This window comes from Daucus carota, chromosome 8, assembly GCF_001625215.2.
Source record: "Daucus carota subsp. sativus chromosome 8, DH1 v3.0, whole genome shotgun sequence".
Classification (NCBI taxonomy): Eukaryota; Viridiplantae; Streptophyta; class Magnoliopsida; order Apiales; family Apiaceae; genus Daucus; species Daucus carota.
Genome location: NC_030388.2, coordinates 26814227 through 26832596, shown reverse-complemented (window position 1 = coordinate 26832596; position 18370 = coordinate 26814227). Strand labels below are relative to the sequence as shown.

The window sequence follows — 18370 nt, the reverse complement described above, 5'->3', positions numbered from 1 at the left end:
CACTGAAGTGGGCTTAATGTATCAAGTTGGTCACTGAACTGAAAACGGTATCAAGATGGTCACTAAAGTCACCATAAATATCAAACAGGTATCTTGAAATATGAGTTCAAGTAATAAAAATATTATTTATAGAGTTTTACACATCATCTTTGAATGTTATCACAATCAACTGAAAGGTTATGACTTCTATTATTTATGATAATATATTTAGATTTTATCAAATTTATTTATAATTTTTTTAATTAAAACAAAGAAAATAACTATATAATAAAAATAAATAATAAATAAACTTGATAAAATCTAAATATATTATGATAAATACTAGAAGTCATAACCTTTCAGTTGGTTGTGATAACATTGAAAAATGATGTGTGAAACTTTATAAATAATATTTTTATTACTTGAACTCATGTTTCAAGGTACTTGTTTGATATTTATAGCCACTTCAGTGACTATCTTGATACCGTTTTGAGTTCAGTGACCAACTTGATACATTAAGCCCACTTCAGTGACCAACTAGATAATTAACCCATAAGAAAACGGGGTTTATATATATTAAACTTGCCACCATTATGTCAAAATATCTCGTTTGATGCACCCATCTCATCAGAAACTCATTTAAGTCACCGTAAATCAAACAGATATCATTTTACACACATCAATATTCATACCTCTTTATTTAAGTATTTATCAAAACTTAACCGTTAAACATTTTACTACAAAATCAGTTCGAGTACTTTCATAATTGTCTTTATTATTTATTAAAATAATTTGGGAATTTATAAATTAACATAGCTAGGGTGATCACATAAATATATATTTATAGCTATATATTTTTGTAACTACATAGTTATGTTGTTTAGATAATTGTGTATGTAAAATTATGTGGCAAATGATGGGATAGATTTTAATTGGAGTTGTTGATGTAAATGCAGGATACTCATTCCATTTAAAATCCACTATGTACATGTTTTTTTACATAATTACTCCTGTGAATTACGTGCCCCAAAACATTTTCCGAACCCATAAGAAAACACTCATTCATCTCGAATTTTTTTTCCAAACCCTAATTTAGCGGCAAAGCTCTTTGAATATGGAAGAAAATAGCAGGACTAAGAGAGCTTCAAAACGCTGGGAACTGGTGATGAGTAATTTCACTGATGATCTGTGGACTGAGATTTTCCTCCGCCTTCCGTTGGAGTCGTTACTCCGATTCAAATCGGTGTCCAAAACTTGGTTGTCCATTATTTCGAGTCATCGTTTCGCTTTATCACATCTCGCAATTGCTCCTAAAGATGATCAAATCCTCATCGTTCACCATGATTCACTCCAACCCGAAGTAGGAGATGACGGCAGTTTTTCACTCTATCATCTCGATTCGAGTGACATTACAGAGGATTTGAATTTTCCTTACTCGCAAGGTGAGTATCCCTTTGAGTATCCCAACTGTCCCTGTGAGCCTGAATCTCTACTTATTGGTTCGGAATGTGGTATTGTTTGTGTTTTGGTTTCGGTCTCCAAGTGGCCTGCTGCCAAAAATAAAGAAGATTTATATCTTTGGAATCCTGCCACTAAGCAGTCCAAGCTCATTCCCCCTTATACTATACCCAATGATACTATGTTTGGTGTTGCTTTAGGCTTTGGCTTTGATCACATTGACTTGGATTTTAAAGTTGTTAGAGTTGTATCTGGACCTCTTTTTGCGGAGGTCTATTCTTCAAACAGGAATGATTGGCGAAAGATTAAGCACGGGCTTATTAATATCTCCGGACACATTGTATTTAATGTATGCTTTCACGGATTTCTGTTAGCAACCGGATACTATAGTGGTATCAAAGGTATGATTGCTTTTGATTTAAACAAGGAGGTGTTTATTTGTGATATTAAGCTCCCTGTTGGTCCTTTTGATGATGTTGAGAATTCTAGTGGAATACACATTGCTCAATACAAGGATACTATTGCCTTCATTTTTTATGATAGTAACGGGGACAACAATGTGATTAAATTGTGGACACTAGACAATGAGGCATGTCTTTCTGGCTGTGGAGTTGAGGCATTATGGACTAAAGTGCTCAGCCTTGATTTAGATGTGCCGTTTCTCTTTGTTGAGGGCCTTTTTAACAATATTCAATTCTTACTACATGGTGTAGATGGTGATCGGTTATTGTATAACTCGAAGAACAAATTAACCACAGAAGTCCCTAGGTATTTTAACGTTGCACCTCATGAAGTTTTAAAGTATACGAAGAGCTTGTTTTCACTCACAGGATTCAAACGAATCAAGTGGGCTGCTTCATCATCGAGGTCGCAGGAATCTTCAGAATGGGAATTGGGAATGGATAATGAAAGTATTTCCGATTGATGTTAATGGTGGAAAGTAGTAGCCACAAGGGAGGTGGAAATTTAGTGTTTTGTTGAATTTCTTTACATTCTGCTAGTTGATGTCCTGCTTGGCTTGACATTTTGTTATTTGTAATGTTTTAAGACTCTTCTGGTTTCTTCTTCTTATAATTATATGAATGTTGATATAGTATTAATGTTGAAACTTCTGTGTTATCTCCCAATTTCCTAAAAAGTACTATAGAGTCAAATGGAAGGGAAATTACAGCAAGAATTTGAAGCTGTAGAAAAAAGATATAGGTCATTTGATCTTTTGATGCCTTCACAGTCCCAGTCGACCTCTGGAGCTGGTCTTGTATCCTCAGTTTGTACTTTTTAGCTTTACAATACTGAATTAGAAACCAATTTTACTTAAAACTAAATTGGTTTCATTTCATCTCATTGATTGTTTAATAGAGCTCAGACAGCACAATATCAAAGGGTACAATACTTTTTAATATTATCATTCCTTTTGAAACCTGATTACATTAGCAAATGATAGAATAAACAAAGTTAAGATAAAACAAAGAGTAGGACAATGCTTAATGAAGACAACCGTATTAATTGTTTTGAAAATGCTTTCTTCGGTGTCACTCTTCCATGTTCTTATGCTCCTCTGTAGTGTTCATAGTAGCCAATCACATCAAGTCCTGATCGAGTTTAGTTATGCTTAGTTGCAGAATTATGGCCATGGCCGTGCCCGTATATGAACCTAGCTGTTCCTTCGGTGTAAACATGGGTCTCATTGTCCAATCTGTCCACATTACACAAATTTCATGATAAACTGAAGCATGGAGTAGTTGAGCTGAAAAAGAGAGAAAGTTATGCATAAAAACTTTAAATAGCTAAACGTACGATTTCCGAACAGCTTTGCAGAAGGTTGAGGCAGATGTGAATGTTTTTCCATCAAGATATCTATTTTCTCCTTTAATTCTATGTTTCATCCTCAGGTCCAAATCATCAGCTCCCAGAACAAATGGCGTATCTGATGCCTGTATTTTTACAAGACCCTGTCTTATTTCTGTTTCGTATAGCACATTGTTTTCAAGCACCAGCTTTTTTTTTTTCCACGCTCTGAATTAAAATAAGTGACAAAGTATGGTGGGGAAAAATGCACAAAGTTGAAATGATTGTATACCATGACCCATCCCCAGATATCAGCATAGGAGGGAATATGAGCAGAATAAGGTACAACATCTGCAAAAGGACACGATGAACATGTATATGAAGTGAATACATGTATGCTAAGTTACAAGTTCTTTAGGTTCACTTGTGAAACTTACACTTGAAAACCTGTCTTAAAGTGTTGTATATGCAAGAGAAAACCTCGGCATGGCTGAAAACTCCAGCTGGTCCAGCCTGCAACGAGTGCAATGTTAAATTCTTAACTTGCAGCTCTGCACACTCTTAATCATGATGCTTACCTGAGTGACAAAAATGCCACCCTTGTTAAGCCTGGGCTTAACAGTAAGTTCATAAAATGTTTTAGTGTAGAGCTTGTAACACGGCCCTCCTTCAATCGGGTCTGCCAGATCCCCTATGATCACATCATAACTTTCTTCTCTTCTCTCGAGCTCAGCCCTGTCACACACACAACGCAATTTAAATTACATTCATGTATGCATAAATACTAAGGCTCAACAAGGAGAGAATTGTATATACCTGGCATCATTGATAACGAGCTCAAGTCTGGGATCACAGAAAGCCACTCTATTAACAACCAAGTAAGATTTGCAAAAATCCACCACCTCCTGTCAAGAGTTGATTTGCATTGTTTCATATAATGAAATGTACTAAGGAACTTTTTTTAATAAACACAAGTACTAGAAAAGTAGAACAGAACTGTATTCAACATTTCAGCTGTTAGATAAACATAATGTGTATGAATTTTATTAGGTGAAATGAAACCATGGTACCTGATCAATATCACACATGACCACCTTCGCTATAGTATTGTGTCGAAGTAGTTCCCTTGCAGTAGAACCCTCGCCTCCTCCCATGATGAATACGTTCGTAGGACTAAGAACAAAGGTAATGGTTACATAATTTAGTAATTTACGTTAATAAATAGTGTCAAAAACAAAACACCAGTAAAGAGTGTTACTTTTGGTGATGAACAAGTGCGGGATGGACAAGACATTCATGGTAAATAAATTCATCAGTCTCTGCACTTTGAAGCTTCCCATCAATGACGAGAGCCTGTTTAAACAGAACTTAGTCGTCGTTAACTCATCATCATTATTGTGTCATATATAGTAGTTTTATCAAGGTTTTAATTTTAACTCCTTAAACTCAAATTGTCTACCTTTCCGAATGGTTTTGTGTCCAGGAGTTGAATATCCTGGTATTGAGATGCTCCAGTATGCAATATACTGCAGGAAACACGACAGAAAATTTAAAATTTAGTTGTGTAACAATGAAATCTTTCATGGAAACACGAAGCAGAAAACTTCAACTTTTTTGTCCCAAATAAGTGCTTATTTTGACTTTTTAAAAGCCACCATTTTTAACATAGTACTTTTACCCCTTCCCAATCTATGATTTTATCCGAACACTATTCATTATTATTATCTAATATCCCCACATATTTAAAATATAAATATATTACAATTAAAACTGGTTTCAGAGTTCAGGCATATGATACACAGTGAACATCCCTATTCCTGAATAACACAACAAAGTTTGGACTGTGTTCTACAACTACAAGTTCCCTAGTAGGCCCGGTAATTTTGTAAACGACACGATTCTCATGTCAGTTCCACGTGTAACTTAAATATATGTGTGTCGAGTATAACTGCATGAGTTTAAAAAATTTACGCACCTGTTGAGAGCGAAGCACCACCTGAGATTCTCTTCGATCTCTTCTTCGTACCAACAACCCTTCCTCTGAACTAGCATAGCATTTGCATGGCTATTTCCATTGCTAATACCACTATTGTTAGAGTATGATATGTCACCCATATCTTTCGAGAGTGGGAGAGAATTCAGAAGGTAAAAAGAAGAGAGAGCAGATGAAGGATGAAGAGAAGTGAAGAGTGAAGCAGAGTATATATACAAGAGGACAGCAATATGGTATCAGAAGACTACAAAAATTGCATTAAATGAAAAAGAAGAAAGCTAAAAGCTATGTATCTTTTCTAAAGAGATATAAAGATGATAGAGATAAGGATTATAAAGAGATAAAAAATATGACTATCATTGTGTAAAAAGATGATAAAAATAGTAAGAGTAATGCTACATGCACATGAACGGATACAGAAACGGATTAAGAAATTTTATACAGAATGATGTGGCAGCGCCACCTCTACATAACATTAATTACTCTTGTCTGCCACTATACCTAATACACCTACTTTCTTTTTCATTTTCTCATCTAGATATTGAAATCGATTTGATTTTTGAGTTCACTTATAAAATATTATTTTAACTTTTAACTTTTCTTGCTCTTTTCACTTTTTCTATTATTCATATCCTTTTATATTTAATACTTGTACAATTTTTTATATTATTAATTTTTCACTAGTATTTTTCACTTTTTACATTTAATACTTGTATAATTTTTATGTTTAACTATTTATATCAACTTATCAAGAGAAAACTTGAAACTATTTGATATTTACTTCACTTACAAAAATTAACTTTTTATACTTTTTATTTTTCTTCTCTTATTTAAAAATTAAAACTATTTGATGTTTAGTTCACTTAAAAAAATTATTTCTTCTACTTCTTACACTTTTCACTTTTTTATTATTTTTATCTTTCTTACTTTTTGTTATTTTTTTAAATGTCATACTAGTTTTAACATTTTAAGTCTAATTTTTTATATCAAATTCTTAAAAAAAATAATTTTTTACCCGTATCGATCACTATATTTGTATACCTATTTTTTATTTTCATTTTGTTATCCAAAGATTGAAATTGATTCGACGTTTAGTTCACTTATGAAAAAAAAATATTTTTGTGCTTTCACCTTTTTATACTTTTCACTTTTTTTATTATTTATATTTTTTCTTATATTATTTATTTTTACTTGTAATACTAGTTAGCATCACTTATCTAGTAGTGATGATAATAAAAAAAAAGATACAAATAATAGAAAAAGTGAAAAGTGTAAGAAGTTAAAACACAAAAATAATTTTTTCATAAGTGAACAAAACGTCAAATCATTTTCAGTGTTTGGATAACAAAACAAAAATAAAAGATACAAATATAGTAGCCGACAAGAGTAATTTTTTTTTGAGAATTTGATATAAAAAATTAGCATAAAAAGTTATAACTAATATTACATGTAATAAGAAAAGTGAAAAGTGTAAGAAGTTGAAAAAATAAAAATAATTTTTTTTGTCAGTGAACTAAACATCAAATAGCTTCTAGTTTTCTCCTAGAAATTGATATAAAAAATTAGATATAAAAGTTATATAAGAATTAAATGTAAAAGGTAAAAAATAATGAAAAATAAATAATATAAAAAGCTATAAAAGTATTAAATATAAAAGGATTTGAATAATAAAAAAATGGAAAGATAAAAACTAAAAATAATATTTTATAGGTGAACTGAGACACCAAGTCAATCTGAATATCTATATAACACAATGAAAAAGAAAGTAGGTGTATAGGTATAGTGGCAGACAAGAGTAATTAATGTTATGGAGAGGTGGCGCTGCCACATCATTCTGTATAAAATTTATGTATTCGTTTATGTGCATGCAGTATTACTCAAATAGTAAAGACAAATACGGTAACAAAAACGGTTCACATAAACAATGTAATTTATATCAACATGTTGAGAGAATGACAGAGTGATAAAGATATACACAAAAACAAATTAATCAATAAAATATTAAAATTACATCACATCCGAAAATAGTTCATACTATGGGCTATGGCATGAGTTTAATGTATTGGCGATTATGACAAATAATAATAAATAATCATAATACTACATTAGCAATATTAAAAAATAGACATAAATGAAAGAAGTCGACAATATATATTATTCTATTTAATAATTTTAAATTTTGATTTAATTAGTTTTATTTTTATTTTTCAAATATACTGATCAATTCAATTTTGATGTAATCATATTTTTTTTATTCTAAGTGTTGGACAATTTGTTAATTTTAGCTTCAAATTAAATATTGGAAGGTGTATTCGATTGAAATTTTAATGGATTGTTTTCAATATGTGTATTTTAATAGATTTTATGTGATTTTGATTTTGCGTGGAAATCTCGATAAAATTTCACAAAATTGATATAGATTTTTTTTGAATTTAAACATACCGCTTAAAAATCTCATAGATTTTGGTGGGATTTCACAAACTTAAAATACAATGTCACAAAATATATCCATTATTTCATGAATGAAAAAAAAATCTTTAAAATCCAATACACTCCTGTTTACTAGTTACATTAAACAATTAATAAAATTAAATACAATCAAATCCGGACGAGTATCAAAAAAATTAGGGATAATGTCAAAAGGATTTAAGAATTTCTTGTATGCCTGTTTATATTCCGAGCCGCTTCGCTGCTCTCTTTTAGGGAATGTATTCGATTGGGATTTTAATGGATTGTTTTTAGTCCATGGATTTTAATGGATTGTATGTGATTTTGATTTTGTGCGGATTCTTGATAAAATATCGCAGAATTGATAGGATTTAAACACAATACTTTAAAATCCCATTGATTTTGATGAGATTTCAAAAAGCTTGAAATACACTGAAAAATACCACAAAATCCATTATTTTATGAAATGCAAAAAAATCTATCAACATTTGAATACCATCATATTTTAATGGATTTTAAACAATCCCAATTGAATACCATCGGATTTTAAAGCATAATTTAAAATACTAATTGAATACCACTAAATTTTGTAGCATAATTTAAAATCCCAATTGAATATCTCAAGGATTTTAATGGATTTCAAACAATCTCAAACGAATATTCTCGGATCTCATAAATGCAAAAAAATGCTTTAAAATTCCAATCACATGTACTCCTTTAGCTTCGTAGTCTTTATACCCGGGTCTCTAAAGTAAGAAAACACTCATCCACCTTGTTTTTATCGTATTTTCAAACCCTATTTTGCGACACAGCTCTTCGAATATGTATGGAAATTACAAGACTAAGAGAGCATCAGAAGCCTGGAAACTGGTGATGAGTAATTTCACTGATGATCTGTGGACTGAGATTTTCCTCCGCCTTCCATTCGAGTCGTTACTCCGATTCAAATCGGTCTCCAAAACATGGTTCTCCATTATCTCCAGTCATCGTTTCGCCATATCACATCTCGCAATTGCTCCTAAAGATGATCAAATCCTCATCGTTCACCATGAAAAAGGCTACCCCGAAGACGGAGAGGACGGCCATTTCTCATTCTATCATCTCGATTCGAGGCGCATTTTAGAGAATTTGAATTTTCCTTACTCGCAAGGTGAGTATCCCTTTAAGCCAGAGGACTCTGAACTTATTGGTTCGGAATGTGGTATTGCTTGTGTTTCGGTTTGTGTCTCCGATTGGAAGGCTGCCAAAAATAATTATGATTTATATCTTTGGAATCCTGCCACCAAGCAGTCCAAACTCATTCCCCCGTATGCTCTACACGGTTATCATATGTCTGATGCTGCTTTAGGCTTTGGCTTTGATCACATTGATTTGGACTTTAAAGTTGTTAGAGTTATATCCTGTACTCGTTCTGCCGAGGTTTATTCTTCAAACATGAATAATTGGCATAAGATTAAGCAAAAGATATCTGATGGCCCCATTAAGTTTCATATATGCTTTCACGGTTTTTTGTGTGCCCTTCAACACTATAGTGGTAGCAAAGGTATGGTGGCTTTTGATCTAAACAAGGAGGTGTTTATTTGTCGTATTAATGTCCCTGTTAGTTCTTTTGAATTTGGTAGTTCTAGTGAAATTGCTCAATACAAGGATAGTATTGCCTTCATTCATTCTGATAGTATCATGGACGGCAAGATTAACTTGTGGACATTAGACAATGAGGCATGTCTTTCTGGCGGTGGAGTTGAGGCATCATGGACTAAAGTGCTCATACTTGATGTAGGTGTGCCGTTTCTCTTTGTTGAGGGCCTTTTTAACAATACTCAATTCTTACTATTTGGTGTAGGTGGTGATCGGTTATTGTATAACTCGAACAACAAATCAAGCACAGAAGTCCCTGGCTATCCTAACATTGCAACTTGTGAATTTTTTAAGTATACGAAGAGCTTGTTTTCACTCACAGGATTCAAACGAATCAAGTGGGCTGCTCCATCGTAGAGGTTGCAGGAATCTGCAGAATGGGAATTGAGATAGGATGAATGAAAGTATTTCGGATTGATGTTAATGGTGGAAAGTAGTAGCCGCAAGGGAGGTGGAAGTGATGGTTTAGTGTTTTGTTGAATTTGTTTAGATTCTGCTATTTGATGTACTGCTTGATGTGATATTTTGTTATTTGTAATGTTTTAAGACTATTCTGGTTTCTTCTTCTTATTATTATATGAATGTTGATATAGGAATAATGTTGATAAAATATAGAGGACAATATGAAAACCAATAAACCTATATTATAATTTGTAGGAGTCTTATGTGCTCCTTTGTAGTGATGACAGTAGCCATTCACATCAAGTGCTGATCAAGCTTATTTATGCTTAGCTGCAGAATTATGGCCATCCCCATATATGAACCTTGCCGTTCCTTCCGGGTAAACACGCGTGTCAGTGTCCTATCTGTGCATAGTACCCAGAAAAAAAAACACAGAAACTTATGAATAATAAATTTAATAGCTCCTGACCAAAATTGCTTCAACCTCAAGGTCAGGTCCTTTAAGTGTCACTTTGATTTTTTTCACGTGATTTGAGATGAAAAAAATAGTTTAGCCTCAATGTTAAACATGACCTTTGTCCTAAATTAAGTGTCACTTTGACTTTTTTAACAGAAAAAAAAAAAGAAAATATGAAAAATAATAGATTTAATTACCAAAAAAACTATATAACTATCATGTTTTTTTCAATTTAACCACAATAGTATATTTGTTGCAGAATAATGCAAGTAACTTTAAAAAAAATTATTTTAAAAACCCAATCATAACCATGGTTAAGTTAAAATTAAGATGGATGCCACGTATATTATCAAGTTACTAATTAAATTATTTAGTACATGAGTTTTATTAATATTTTTACTATCTCATTAAGGGTCAAAATCCTAATTCACAATTCACAAACTACGTGCAAAAGGTCAAACTTAAAACCCGTCTCCGTCACCTTACAACTTAAAACCCCCATTTTCCGAATCTTTAAACCCTGATCTTGCGAATCTTCGAACCCTGATTTTGCTCTGCAATATGAGTTCCTTAAACAGGGATGCAATTAATAACAAGAGTAAGAGAACATCAAAATCCTGGGAAACGTTGATGAATAGCTTCACAGATGATTTGTGGACTCGGATTCTCTTACTCCTTCCCATAAAGCCATTGCTTCGATTCAAATCAGTTTCAAAATCCTGATGTTCCATTATTTCTAGTCATCAATTCGCCAAATCACACCTCGCAATGGCTCCTAAAGATGACAAGCTCCACATCGTGCAACGTTCATTTGGTCATTCCGAAGACGACGACGACGCTTTCTCCCTTTTCCATCTCGATTTGGGCTGCCCTAGAATAAATCTGAAATTTCCTTACTCGCAAGGTGAGTATCTAGATCCGCCTGAATACTCTGAACTTATTGGTTCTGATTGTGGTATTGTTTGTGTCCGGTTTATCGTCTTCGAATCGAATGCTTATAGAACGGATATATATCTTTGGAATCCTGCTACTAGACACTCCAAAAGGCTTCCCCTGCCTAATATGATCAATGATGATTATACTAAAACGGTCTCTTTAGGCTTTGGTTTCGATCACATTGATTTGGATTTTAAAGTGGTTAGAGTCGTATCTGGCTCTCGCTCTCGCTCTGTCGAGGTCTATTCTTCAAGCAAGAATAATTGGCGAGAGATTCACCTCAAGTCTACTTATGTTCCCCCGAGGATCAGTTCCGAATTTTGCTTTAAGGGATTTTTGATTGCCTTAAAAGATAGAAGTAGTATGTTGACCTTTGATTTAAATAAGGAGGTGTTTCATTGTGGGATTGACCTCCCTGTCGTATCAAAACCCGTTGTTTCTTTTGCTAATAGGAGTAGTTTGTTTGGTACTCAAACTTGTGTTACTGAATTTAAGGATACTATTGCCTATATCATCTCCATTAATGATGGTAAGATTGACATGTGGACATTAGACGATAAGGATTGTCTTGGTGGTCGTGGGGTTAAAGCATCGTGGAGTAAAGTGCATGTTATTGATCTAGGTGCGCCACTAAACCTTGTTCAGTTCATTTTCAGCAGTGCTCAGTTTTTAGTAATTGAGAAAGACGGTAGACGGATTTTGTATGATCTTGATGAGATAGTAATCACAGAATTCTCTATATATCCTTATTTGAAATCCCATCGATTTTTCAAGTATGGAAAGAGCCTGTTTCACTTGAAGGATTTAAACGAATAAAGTGGGCTGCTTCATCCTCAAGGTCACAAGATTCATGGGACAAAGATTCATCGGACTGGGATGAGTGAAAGTATCCCTGATTGATGATAAAGAAAATAATGGTACACTATGTACTTTACTAAAAATCAGTAGCCTTAAAGGGGGTGTAATATATATGATGTTGGAAATGGTTTATTGTTGGGTGGTTTTGTTTGAATAAGCTTGTTGTTGCAGTGCTAGCTATGACATTTTGTTACTCAAATTGTTATAAAATTTTAAAGTACTTCGAATGTAATGAGTTGCTACTTTCTACTTACCTATTAAATTATACAAGTTCAAATGTTTTTATGTTCTTTCTTCTTATATAAATTTGTAACTTCGAAAATGTGTGGAATTAACTCAATATATTAATTATTTTTCTACTTCTTATTTGGAGAAGCTTATTGCTGCGTAATTGTTCGAACTTACAACCACGCCATGAAAATTGATCACTGCGAGAGCATCTCTAACGCTGTTGGTTAAAAGTGGTCGGCTAAATTGGACTTTTAAGACATTATGTATAATTTGTCGGCTAAAAGTGGTCGGCTAAATTGGACTTGTTAGACATTAGATAAAATTTGTCGAAGCAGTATGTCATTTTGCTTCGACGGTAATGACTATATTGGTTGGCTATATTTCAGAAATACTCCCTCCGTCCCAATTTATTTGTCTTGTTTGACTTCTTAAGGTCCATTAATCAAATTTTGACTGAAATTTATATATATAAAATAATCAGGAAAAACTATGAAAAATATATTACTGAAATCTACATCTATTCTACTTTAAGATGTATTTTTTTTGATTTTCAAGATAATGTAGGAATAGTTACTAATACCAATTAAAGTTTGATCAATTTGATCACCAAAAGTCAAACAAGACGGATAAATTAGGACGGAGGGAGTAGTAAGTTATTATTCTTTCAAGTTATTATAAGTAGAATGTATATTATCATATGGTAACAAATGATACGAAATCTTGCAACAGATATTGCTATAGGACTGAGTGGTTGGTCAAATATAGCCAACAATCAACATCAATTGGTTGGCTATATTTTTAGACAAGGTTATGTGTGGTTGGAGTGGACCAAATTTCACACATTATCTATACTTTTTATTTATGGTATGATTTAATGAATTTTAGCCAAGGGTTTTGATGGGTTGGAGATGCTTTGAAGTATATTTATAATAATGTATTATTATATTATCATTTTATTACGACTAAATTGTAAATTTTTAAATTTTTTTTAAATATATAAATTAAAAATAAATTTTCACTCACTTTGCAACATAATCTCTGGCGCAGTATGTTGCCAAAGGAGAAAAAAGGCACTTCCAAGCTGTTTCTCTTGCCCACTTACGAATATTAATTGTACTCGTCAGATTAGGAAACAGAAAACTTGTTTCTACTGATAATCTAAGTACTTCGGATCCAAGTAACATTCCACGTGTTATCTAAAAACCCTATATATTCATGCTGCTCTGACAAATTTCCAAAACAATTTGATAGCGTTTGGAAAAAATTAGCAATTACAACATGGCTTCTCCGTGGGTGAAGCGCAAGTTTCTTGGAAACGGCTCGTATGGCAAAGTTTTCTTAGCACAATCCGCGGCATTATTATCTTACAACAACTCACCGGCTCTGGTTCCCTTTGTTGCCCTGAAATCTTGTTTAGCAAGTCGATCATCATCTCTGCAACTCGAGAGAGACGTGTTTCGTGAACTCGGAGGCTGTGATGGGATCGTCAAGTGTTTTGGTTCTGGTGTGAGTGTTGAGAATGGTGCAGAGTATTTTGATCTGGTTCTTGAGTATGCCCCGGGTGGAAGCTTGGAACAATTTCTTCGATTTCGAGGCGGAAGAATATCAGAGTTGGAAGCTAGTTGTTATACCAGGATGTTGGTCAAAGGATTTTGTCATGTGCATCGAAAGGGGTTTGTTCATTGTGATATGAAACCAGGTAATATTCTTGTCTTTCCCTCGAAGAATGCTGGTGGGCTGGTTAAGTATTCGCTGAAATTAGCGGATTTTGGGTCGGCTAAAAAGGGTGGAGAAATAAGTTGTGCGTTTGTGGATCCGTGTAGTGGCCATAAGAACCGAGGAACGTTGTTGTATAGTTCACCAGAATCCGTGGCGTTTGGAGAGCATGAAGCAGCGATGGATATATGGTCACTGGGATGCATAGTGTTTGAGATGCTTACGGGGAATGGTCTCTGGTCTAATTATCGCGGTCTCAGTGCCAGAGTTTTGGGTGATCTAATTGCTGGCTATCAGGACGGAGGTTTGGTATTATCTGATGATTTGTCCGCCAATGCTAAGGATTTTTTGAGAAAGTGCTTGACGAGAAATATAGAAGAAAGATGGACGGCTGATCAGCTTCTGAAACACCCCTTCATCACTGAGAGCTGTAAGATGTTGCCACTGTCTGCATCAGGCCAAACTCCAAGGATCATGGGACGTTACCAAAGGATTCCATTCGGTTCTTCTTTCGTCGCCTCCAACAACCCTTCCGTTTTTGTTATTTAATCCTCTCAGGAGATTTATTCTGAAGTCTACTGTTCATTATCATGTATTCAAATTCTTTTATATGGATTGAGAAGTGGCGAGGACCTCGCAAGTATGGAATCAAATCTAATTTTGATGCCTTCACAGTCCCAGTCTTGAGTCCTCAGTTTGTACTTTTTACCTTTACTATACTGAATTAGAAACCAATTTTACTTGAAACTAAATTGTTTCATTCAATCTGATTAATTATCTATTAGAGCTAAGACAGCACAATATAAAAGGGTAGAATACTGTTTAATATTATCATTCCTTATGAGACCTGATTACATTAGCAAATGATAGAATAAACAAAGTTAAGATAAAATAAAGAGTAGCACAATAAGAAAATGAAAACAACCCATATTAAGGAGCAAGAAATAATTGTTTTGAAAATGCGTTCTTCCGAGTCTCTCTTCCATGTTCTTATGCTCCTCTGTAGTGTTCATAGTAGCCAATCACATCAAGTCCTGATCGACCTTAGTTATGCTTAGTTGCAGAATTATGGCCATGCCCGTATATGAACCTTGCTGTTCCTTCGGTGTAAACATGAGTCTCATTGTCCAATCTGTCCACATTACACAAATTTCTGATAAGTAAACTGATGCATGGAGTTAAAAGCTAGAAAAAGAGAGAAAGTTATGAATAAGAACTTTAAATAGCTAAACGTACGATTTCCTAACAGCTTTGCTCAAGGTTGAGGCAGACGTGAATGTTTTTCCATCAAGATATCTATTTTCTCCTTTAATTCTAAGTTTCATCCTCAGGTCCAGATCATCAGCTCCCAGCACAAATGGTGTATCTGATGCCTGTGTTTTTACAAGAACCTGTCTTAGTTTTTGTTTCGTATAGCACATTTTTTTCAAGCACAAGCTTTTTAATGACAAAGTATGGTGGGGAAAAATTCACAAAGTTGAAATGATTGTATACCATGACCCATCCCCAGATATCAGCATAGGAGGGAATATGAGCGGAATAAGGTACAACATCTGTACATGAAAAGGACACGAGGAACATGTATATGAAGCGAATACACTTTACAGATAAATATGTTTCTTAATAATAACAATGCGAAGTTACAAGTTCTTTAGCTTCCCTTGTGCAACTTACACTTGAAAACCTGTCTTAAAGTGTTGTAAATGCAAGAGAAAACCTCGGCATGGCTGAAAACTCCAGCTGGTCCTGCCTGCAACGAGTGAAATGTCAAATTCTTAACTTGCTGCTCTGCACACTCTTAATCATGATGCTTACCTGAGTGACAAAAATGCCACCCTTGTTAAGCCTGGGCTTAACAGTAAGTTCATAGAATGTTTTGGTGTAGAGCTGGTAACACGGCCCTCCTTCAATCGGGTCTGCCAGATCCCCTATGATCACATCATAACTTTCTTCTCTTCTCTCAAGCTCAGCCCTGTCACACACACAAAAGCATTTTAGTTTACATACTTGTATGCAGAAATACTATTAGGCTTGGCATGGAGAGAATTGTATATACCTTGCATCATTGATAATGAGCTCAAGTCTGGGATCACAAAAAGCAACTCTATTAACAACCAAGTAAGATTTGCAAAAATCAACCACCTCCTGTCAAGAGTCAACGTCTATTATCAATAATCCAGACCATCATATTATATAAGCTACAATTTTTCACTGACAATGGTTACCTGATCAATGTCACACATGACCACCTTCTCTATAGTATTGTGCCGAAGTAGTTCCCTTGCAGTCGAGCCCTCGCCTCCTCCCATGATGAATACGTTCGTAGGACTAAAACCAAAGGTGATGGTTACATAATCTAGTAATTTAACCTTAATAAATAGTGTCAAAATCACACACACAAAAACAAAACTCCAGTAAAGCGTGTTACTTTTGGTGATGAAGAAGTGCAGGATGGACAAGAGATTCATGGTAAATAAATTCATCAATCTCTGCACTTTGAAGCTTCCCATCAATGACCAGAGCCTGTTTAAACAGAATTCAGTCGTCGTTAACTCATCATGATCATTACCGTGTCATATATAGTTTTTTCATCAAGCTTTTAATTATAACTCCTTAAACTCAAGTCGTCTACCTTTCCGAATGGTTTTGTGTCCAGGAGTTGAATATCCTGGTATTGAGATGCTCCAGTATGCAATATACTGCAGGAAAAACGACGAAAAATCAGAAAATTTAGTTCTACTAACATTGGCTGAACTTTGTTACATATGATCACAGTGAAACTATATATGATTCCATTACATATTTTAAAATACTTAATAATTTGTGTAATTTTATCCAATATAAGGTAGTTAACTATAGATGTGAAACAATGAAATCATTCATGGAAACCACGAAGCAGACAACTTCATCTTTTTTGTCCCAGATAAGTGCTTATTTTGCCTTTCTAAAAGCCACCATTTCTAACCTAGTACTTTTACCCCCACCCTTTTCCAATCTATGATTTTATCCCAACACTATTCATCATATATATCTAATATCCCCCACATATTTAAAATACAAATATATTACAATTAAAACTGGCTTCAAAGTTCTGGCAAAAAAAAAAAAAAAAACTGGCTTCAAAGTTCAGGCATATGATATACACTGAACATCCCTATTTAAGAATAACACAGCAAAGACAAGGATAAAATCAGAGTATTTAATTGGTCCGGCCTAAACCTGGCAATTTTGTACACAACACGATTTCCGTGTCAGTTCTACGTGTAACTTATATGTGACTCCATGAATTTGAACAAATTTCGGTACCTGTTGAGAGCAAAGCACCATCTGAGATTCTCTTCGATCTCTTCTTCGTACCAACAACTCTTCCTCTGAACCAGCATCCCATTTGCATGGCCATTTCCATTAGTGCACCCATTCCCATTGCTAATACCACTGTTGTTAGAGTATGATATGTCACCCATATCTTTCGAGAGTGGGAGAGAATTCAGAAGAATAGAAGAAGAGAGAGCAAATGAAGGATGAAGAGAAGTGAAGAGTGAAGCAGAGTATATATACAAGAGGCCAGCAATATGGTATCAAAAGACTACAAAAAAAAATTGCATGAAAATACTTAAAAAGATAAAATGAAAAAGAAGAAAGCTAAAGATATGTATCTTTTGTCTATCTAAAAAATCCAAGGAGTAGCAGTAGTGGGGGTTCTCAATGCAGTGGACAGAAAATCCTCATGGATTTTCGAAACCAACTCATATCTAAATCTAACTGGAGCAATAAAGTTCAAAGTGCACATCTTATTATACATTGTACATCACTTTGTATATCCAAGTTGTGGTTTCTGAGGTTGATCTTCCCGCGTGGCTTCTCCTTATAGTCATTGCTTTAACTTGCAATTATGGTCTAGATAAATTTCACTTTCAAATTATTTAACTTCATACTAACATGTTTCTTACCAAATGTCAGAAGAAATATCATACAAGATGTTGAAATTCTTTTCGTTAAATAATTTTTTTGGTTCGACAAATATAATATTAAGATGGACGTGAGACTTCCGTCAAACCTCTGATACCATATTAAGAATCGGTCCATCTAAAACCGTAAGATGTTAGAGAAAGACCCAAATGAATCTTATGTTATATTTTAACGTTATCTCACCAAAGTCGAAAAAGATATGAAATACATCCAAGATGGTGGAAGGGTTGAGGCATGTGAACATCATGGTGATACATGTAATGAGCGTTAAAATCTGGAAACAGAGAAGGGGAAAGAAAAGGATAAAAGATGATGATGGTGAAGGGTGACAAAAACCAGAAATTAGGGTTATTCTCTTTTACAAAAAACCTCAGAAACTCAACCAATAAGATGATGAAGAGAGAGGGGGCGTGCTGTGAGAACCATCATTGAGAATGCATATTCATATTCTTGCATATGTATGTATATTCTGTTGGTTCAAAAGATGAATGAGCGTG

The 18370-nt window shown here is 34.1% G+C and overlaps 6 protein-coding genes across 6 annotated transcripts; 4 read left to right on the top strand and 2 right to left on the bottom strand.

Moving 5' to 3' along the window:
* Window positions 1–1093: 1093 nt before the first annotated feature.
* Window positions 1094–2362, top strand: LOC108198457 (putative F-box/kelch-repeat protein At1g12870). Its single transcript, XM_017366213.1, has one exon. It carries the CDS (start codon window positions 1094–1096, stop codon window positions 2360–2362), a length of 1269 nt encoding a protein of 422 aa, XP_017221702.1.
* A 453-nt stretch (window positions 2363–2815) lies between these two features.
* On the bottom strand, window positions 2816–5478 carry LOC108198722 (thermospermine synthase ACAULIS5). The gene is made up of 10 exons (XM_017366499.2): window positions 5201–5478; window positions 4685–4751; window positions 4484–4578; window positions 4296–4398; window positions 4042–4130; window positions 3804–3960; window positions 3663–3738; window positions 3518–3576; window positions 3235–3371; window positions 2816–3133 (listed from the first exon to the last, which is right to left on the bottom strand). Exons 1-10 carry the CDS (start codon window positions 5338–5340, stop codon window positions 3040–3042), a joined length of 1017 nt encoding a protein of 338 aa, XP_017221988.1. The 5' UTR covers window positions 5341–5478; the 3' UTR covers window positions 2816–3039.
* Window positions 5479–8400: 2922 nt separating this feature from the next.
* Window positions 8401–9855, top strand: LOC108198774 (F-box/kelch-repeat protein At3g06240). The gene has a single exon (XM_017366543.2). The coding sequence runs from the start codon at window positions 8489–8491 to the stop codon at window positions 9659–9661; it is 1173 nt and encodes a 390-aa protein (XP_017222032.1). The 5' UTR covers window positions 8401–8488; the 3' UTR covers window positions 9662–9855.
* A 1076-nt stretch (window positions 9856–10931) lies between these two features.
* Window positions 10932–11915, top strand: LOC108198456 (uncharacterized). The gene has a single exon (XM_017366212.1). It carries the CDS (start codon window positions 10932–10934, stop codon window positions 11913–11915), a length of 984 nt encoding a protein of 327 aa, XP_017221701.1.
* A 1485-nt stretch (window positions 11916–13400) lies between these two features.
* Window positions 13401–14583, top strand: LOC108198455 (mitogen-activated protein kinase kinase kinase 20). The gene has a single exon (XM_017366210.2). It carries the CDS (start codon window positions 13467–13469, stop codon window positions 14451–14453), a length of 987 nt encoding a protein of 328 aa, XP_017221699.1. The 5' UTR covers window positions 13401–13466; the 3' UTR covers window positions 14454–14583.
* Window positions 14584–14707: 124 nt separating this feature from the next.
* On the bottom strand, window positions 14708–17442 carry LOC108197654 (thermospermine synthase ACAULIS5). The gene is made up of 10 exons (XM_017365330.2): window positions 17211–17442; window positions 16537–16603; window positions 16333–16427; window positions 16130–16232; window positions 15961–16049; window positions 15720–15876; window positions 15579–15654; window positions 15399–15457; window positions 15141–15277; window positions 14708–15036 (listed from the first exon to the last, which is right to left on the bottom strand). The coding sequence occupies exons 1-10, from the start codon at window positions 17366–17368 to the stop codon at window positions 14949–14951; spliced, it is 1029 nt and encodes a 342-aa protein (XP_017220819.1). The 5' UTR covers window positions 17369–17442; the 3' UTR covers window positions 14708–14948.
* Window positions 17443–18370: the final 928 nt, after the last annotated feature.